The 6,825-nt window shown below is 36.3% G+C and overlaps 1 protein-coding gene across 3 annotated transcripts in view; it reads left to right on the plus strand.

Annotated features, from left to right (window-relative positions):
* Positions 1–2,301, plus strand: part of pdzd2 (PDZ domain containing 2) — an 83,791-nt gene extending 81,490 nt beyond the window's left edge. For all 3 annotated transcript variants that reach the window (XM_051110659.1, XM_051110660.1, XM_051110661.1), the window contains 5 exons: positions 72–189; positions 577–678; positions 1,317–1,590; positions 1,706–1,840; positions 1,995–2,301. In XM_051110659.1, the coding sequence (XP_050966616.1) occupies positions 72–189; positions 577–678; positions 1,317–1,590; positions 1,706–1,840; positions 1,995–2,161 (796 nt within the window). In that variant the 3' untranslated portion in view covers positions 2,162–2,301. The remainder of the gene's footprint in view (positions 1–71; positions 190–576; positions 679–1,316; positions 1,591–1,705; positions 1,841–1,994) is intronic.
* Positions 2,302–6,825: the final 4,524 nt, after the last annotated feature.

The raw sequence follows: 6,825 nt of genomic DNA on the forward strand, positions 1-6,825 counted from the left end.
GACATTTTAACATTGCTGACTTGCACAAAAACAGTATTACAACTCATATTGGTGGTGTTTTTCTCCAACAGTTTGAAAGATCTTGAATCTTCTTCTTTGGACCAAAATAAAGTGCAGGATGTTCTGTGTTCCCTCACAACCAAAGTGGATGTGACAGGTCTCATACAGGAAACAAGCACTCTTTCAGAGGTAATTTATCATGTCTCAAGCTTCACACTATATTTTATGTTCCAAAAATGGTATTCAAAATGGTTTGTTTACATATCATATTGTTTTAATGTCTATTTAGAAAGGTAGTATTTTAAGTATAAAGGCCATCTGGCATTCTGACATTTCTTTTTAAAGAATGGGGAAGATATGCCTTCAGATAGCAATTACAAAAATGCTTTTGTTTTGGCTTATTAATATTTATAAAGCTCACAATTTTTTACCTGTCACTTTTTTGTTATTTTTATCAGTCTGTTTTCCTAACAGAACAGTCTTTGTTTTTTTATGGACTCTATTTATAGCTTTCTATATTTTTTCTTTTGATATCAAAAAAAGTTAACCAGTCTTGCGTGAATCTTTTGTATTTAGGTTAAAGATGACATTTATTTTGTGATCCTAACCAAAGAGCAAGGATCTGGACTGGGTTTCAGCATCGCCGGAGGAGTAGACCTGGAGCAGAAATCTATTACTGTAAGCTCTTTTGTTCAAGCAAAAACTAAAACCTTTTGCTTTTTTGTAACTAAAAAAAAATAATCAAATAAATGAAAAATCAGTAGCCATTTTCAGTAGCATTTATAATTACACATTAACTCCCCCTTGTGGTTCTTAAAGGAACCAGTAGAAACATAAGAGTCAAATTAAAGATTAAAAAATTAGTTCAGTTGCAGAATAAAAATGTCCTGAAATTTCATCCAAGATGTTCATGTCTTCCTTTCTTCAGTCGAAAAGAAATTAAGGTTTTTGAGGAAAACATTTCAGGATTTTTCTCCATATAGTGGACTTCAATGGTGGCCAACGGGTTGAAGATCCAAATTGCTTCAAAGGGCTCTACACGATCCAAGTCGAGGAATAAGGGTCTTACATAGCGAAACGATTGGTCATTTAAAAAAAAAAAAAAAAAAGTAAAGTTCTACACTTTTTAACCACAAATGCTTGGCTTGCACTAGCTTGACGTCATGCTGGGATCTTGTAGAGCCCTTTGAAGCTGCATTCACCGCAATGATCAAGAAATTTTTATTCTGGAAGTGAACTAATCCTTTAAATTCTTCTAAACTTCTAAGTCTACTGTCTAAGTTTAGTGCTGAAATGTTACATTTCTTTTGTCGCAGGTCCATCGGGTGTTCACTCGAGGGGTGGCAAGCGTGGAAGGTACTATTCACAGAGGAGACAGAGTTTTGTCAATAAACGGGACCAGCTTGAGTGAGATCACGCACGGGGAGGCTCTTTCCTGCCTTCATCAGACTAGACTGCCGAAGCAAGCATTAGTGATCATCCAGAAGAGCAAGAACACTGAGCCAACATCACCTAGACAAGAACTTCCCCTTCAGACTGGAATCTGTCCTACTTTAGGCCATAGAGACAACATCAGGGAGCATAAAACAAGTGAGTGATCTAGAGTCACTCTTACGGCAAAGATTAGCACATTATCAGTCTTTAATTTATTGACTTAGTTTTTAATGGTAAGTAAATGGTAAGTAAATACCATTTTCTGTTGTAGGTGTGGAAGTGGGACCAGATGGGGCTTTGAGTGTGGAGCTACAGAAGACTTCAGCTGGTTTAGGGTTCAGTCTAGACGGAGGGAAAGCATCTGCCCATGGAGATCGACCTCTTTACATCAAACGCATTTTCCGTGGTGAGTGCTCTACTCAAACATGCAAACACTTCCACTAGGGGGAGACTAGGGTGTTATCTACAGTATGTATCAAGAGAAATCTTAGCTCATCTCAGAGCAAGATAAGATGGAAAGAGTGTAAAGTTCAGATTGTCTGTTCTTTGTCACCACTCAGGAGGAGCCGCCGAACAGTCCCGGGTCGTTGATGTAGGAGATGAACTTCTAGCCATCAACGGCAGGTCTTTGCAGGGCCTTATGCACTACGATGCCTGGAACATCATTAAAACCGTCTCTGAGGGTCCCGTCCAGTTAGTCATCAGAAAACCCAGGACTTCAGTATGACGTCTGATCTTTCTGCATTTGTTGCACGCTTGTGAGATGCCAAACTGTGGTGGACTCTTATTGTGCATAGACTTTGCATTTCTTTTTATATGTTCTGTATGATGAAGAATTTGTTGCACATTGATTTTTATACAAAACGAGGCTTCTGCAGATTTGTGGTAGACTCACATATGCGGGCTTAAAGTATTTTTAGTATATCTTTGAACTTTGTATCTCACAAACGTCATGCTTTATGACTTTTTGAAAACAATTGTACAAATTCTAAATGATATGTTAATAAGCGCATCCCTTGTATAATATAATTTAATTCCAATATTGTGAAAATTGGTTTATACATATAGCTATGATTATATGGTGATAATGCAGACCACTAAAGAGCCTAATCTAATAGATTACAGCGTGAATTATAAAATGAGCTTTTGTTTTGAACTGGTTTATGACTTTAAAATACTTTTTTTTTCTCTGTTATCATAGTAACATACCTTTATTTTATTGTTCCTTTTGATGATAGCATTTTTTTTTGGGAGGGGGGGTCTGGTATTGACTTATTGTCTCTTAAAGGTAAAGTGTGTAATTTCAGTGCCACTAGCAAACATATTTGCAAAAATTTCCCCAACACTTTTATCACCCGCATCTGTCAGACCTTTGTACAGGACACAGGAAGCTGCACCCCAGACTCACGCTATTGGTTGAAGCACAAGATGACATGACAAAAAACAGCTGTGTTCCACAGTGTTTACACTTGCTTCATCTTTAAATACTTGAATTCAATCTGGTTAACGTTTAAAATGCAGTCGTAGAATGAAAAATCGTCACCTTAGCACACTTTAATTAGAATGAAATACTGACTTTTAAAATCATGACATTTCAGGTCTATCGGTTGTGTTTGATCATATTCTTTCAGCTGTGAATATTGTCATGTTTACCATCTGAGACTTTCAATAGAGTTGTCTCCCTGATAAAGATGTATCAGTGCTGTTGTTATATTTTACTTGAATTGTCTTTGTGTAAATATTGAGGCTCCCACTGATTTTATTGTAATTTAATTTTGCGGAGTATTAAGCACAAGTGTATTAACTATAGTGTATATGAAAAAAAGCAACCATGAATATTTCTTTTGTCTTTCTGAGCTTCTGTTCTGCCCTTGTGAATAAAGACTTAAGATATTTTTTAAAAATGCTATTCATTTATTCATACACCAATATTGTCATTCAAAGCTACTTCTTTATATTAATCTGCATGTTTAGGGTGAATTATCCATTTAATATGCAAGTCCCTGTGAATCTTTGTTTGCTGTTAGTTGTTCTTATGCAGCTACCTTGGTAACTGTGTTGTTATTGTTTATTGTTCATTTCTTATATCCATATTAATGAACACTACATGCTCTTAATGAGAGGCACAATAGACTAAAGTGGTGTTTAGTGCTAAACACTTTCATTGACATCATCTGCTCAAGTGGTCAATGCAAATGCTCATTTAGAGTAAATACATAAACATTTGAGCATGTTTTACACTGCAAATACCACAAATAATCTTTTAGCCTCAATGGCTGTCTGGCTTGCATATAACATCTGTCATCCAGTTCCTTATAATATTCCACAGAAATTTAACCATTTCAAAATGATTACATTTCTATCATGACAACTCTCTGAAGATTTAAGCATAGTAATGGATATGGAAATGTTAATATATTTGGTCTTGGCAGAATAGATCTCCTACGCTGTTGAATTGTTGGTTATTGCTGCTGCTCCTGCAGAGCAAGTATAGGAACTTGCTACTTCCAATACACACAGATACAGTGCTTTGAGTATTTAAGACATGCTGCTGCGCAAGTAGCGTTTATAATAACCTGTAGCAGATCTATACAGGTGGAGCTGGGGAGGCGGAGGGTTTCAGAGTAACAGAGTAACATACTGTGAAATGCTCTAGTGAATGCTAACCAGCCATTCAAATGTAAAGCAGCAATCTATGCAACATATCAGCTTGTGCCAAGTACTTTAACTCTGTAAATATCATCAGTTTGCGTTAAAGGAGTAGTTCACTTCCAGAATAAAAATTGATAGATAACGTATTCATTGTTCATGTCTTTCTTTCTTCACTCGTAAAGAAATTATGTTTTTTTGGAAAACATCTCAGGAATGTTCTCCATATAGTGGACTTCTATGGTGCTCCTAAGTTTGAACTTCCAAATGCAGTTTAAATGCAGCTTCAAAGGGCTCTAAATGTTCCAGACATGGAAGAAGGGTCTTATCTAGCAAAACGATCAGATATCTTCTAAAGAAAATTGACAATTTATATACTTTTTAACCTCAAATGCTCATCTTGTCTAGCTCTGCGCGCACTCTGTGTATTCCAGTTCAAGACAGTTAGGGTAGGTGAAAAAACTCATCTCATTTTCTCCTCCAACTTCAAAATCATCCTACATCGCGGCAGAAGTACCGATCCAGTGTTTATAAAGTGAACGTGTGAAGAAGATCAAACGCCCTTTACAAAAAAAGGTAAAACAGCAATGTAGGATGATTTTGAAGTTGGAAAAGAGAATGACATGCGAGTTTTTCGACAAACCCAAACTGTCATGAATTGGAATACACAGTTCACGTAGAGCTACACAAGAAGAGTGTTTAAGGTTAAAAAGTATAAATTGTAATCTTTTTTTTTAGAAAACCAATCGTTTCGCTAGATACGACCCTTATTCCTCGTCTGGGATCATTTAGAGCTCTTTGAAGCTGCATTTAAACTGCATTTTGGAAGTTCAAACTCGCGGTCGCCAATAGAAGTCCACTATATGGAGAGAAATCCTGAAATGTTTTCCTCAAAAAAAAAAATTTCTTTACGACTGACATGAACATCTTGGATGACAACGGGGGCGAGTAAAATAATTCTAAGTATTTTTTTCTGGAAGTGAACTAATCAACTCCAACCTGCGCCATATAGAGTTTCATGACAGAACTTGGCTTTTACACTAGTAATTTTACTAACCTCAAACTTTTGAACAGTACTATTTCTGTTTCAGAACCTTTTGTCCAGATTGCAGCTGCAATTTAGACACAGTTAACAACCTTATATAATGGACAATAAAGAGAATGTAATGGAGGTGATGTAAATTTTGTGGAGGACAGTACTAGGGAAGCATTAACGCAGCTTAAAACAAAATGCTGGCTATATTTACGCCACTAAATCAGACATTTAGCACATTATCATTTCAGTTTCACTTATTTTTTTCTACATATAAATGCAAGACGAGCACAACAGCACACAGGGACTTCTTGAGGCGGGAATTGTTTGCATCTCTTTCCAGTCCAGATGGTGGCCACAGTCTCCTGGGAACTGCCGCCACCTCACTCTACCTGCCAAGAGCTCAATAAACACTGGCAGACATCAATCTCCTCATAATACGCCTCTGTTCTCAGTGAATGTCTTTCTGTGATTCAGTCATTGCAAAATGATCTAAACATGGAAACTGCAGCTGTTGAATGTCTTAAGTTGTAGCTGGTTTCTCTTTGCCAGGAGGCAGAATATGCAGGGCTATCAGAATACACAGGTTGATGTAACCAACAGATTGTAAACAAAATATAACAAATACTGTATGGATACTCTATATTGCCAAAACTGATTGTGTATCTGATACAAGAGCACTACATGTATAAAAACACAATAGACCTACTGTAGATAGTTGCCAAGCCTACAGATAACTGACAAAAACATCTTCTTCAAACTCTGTCAGTTAAAGACAGAGCTTGAAGCCTAGCTTGTATGTTCAGTTTGTTCTCTGGAACAATGATAATGATGGCACTTTTGACATTTAACATTGTAAGCTGAAAAACTATTGCAGATTTGCATAGCCTAAGGCTACATGAGTTCAACTGTCAATTAAAAACAAGCTGACACTGTCACAGTTTCAGTTCTCACCCATTTCCTGTTCTTCCTTTAACAGTCATGTGATCAAAAGCCACAGCAACAGTGTGAAATATTAGTCTGCAGACGAAAGAGCAACGTATCACACCTGGGCTACAGAATCCAAAAATATACCCTTTGTATGTGTGGCTTTAGATGTATGCATTTTTTTGTCCAGACTGCAGTGAAACCTTTGATAGATAACCTTGTTTTTGATGTGACGTTTACACACATCAGACGAAAAGAAGAAATGGTAACTGTGTGGGTGGGTTTGACCGGACAGATAGAATGGAAAAAGTGAGTAGGCTTAACATCGAGGGGGTCCAAAAGACCACTAGACAAAATGCTTCTATTTTGCTTGTTACAATTTAATACAATCATTTTTTTGTGTTATGTCACAAATTCTTTTATTAGGAACTTAAAGTTAGATGTTACACTAAATGTTTGGTTCTTTATATAGTGACTAATTCTTAAAGCACAAACATTATTCCACATAAAAGTGTTTGAACACTGCATATTATCCATATGACAAATAAAAAAGAAAGAAAGGAAAATTGTAGCTGTTTTTGTTGAAGGCTTGTTTTTAGCATGGTTTGATATTAGCACCACCAGTAAATGAATACATATTAAGAATCATTTAAACTAACAACTTCAAAACGTAACTTGTTTTTTTCCACTGCTACCACAAAATACTCTAGAGGGAAACAGCATTTGAAATTTTCCATTTCACTGTCTCATGCTTTGAAGTAATCTAACATGTGAAGTTGACT

This window comes from Labeo rohita, chromosome 5, assembly GCF_022985175.1.
Source record: "Labeo rohita strain BAU-BD-2019 chromosome 5, IGBB_LRoh.1.0, whole genome shotgun sequence".
Lineage (NCBI taxonomy): Eukaryota > Metazoa > Chordata > Actinopteri > Cypriniformes > Cyprinidae > Labeo > Labeo rohita.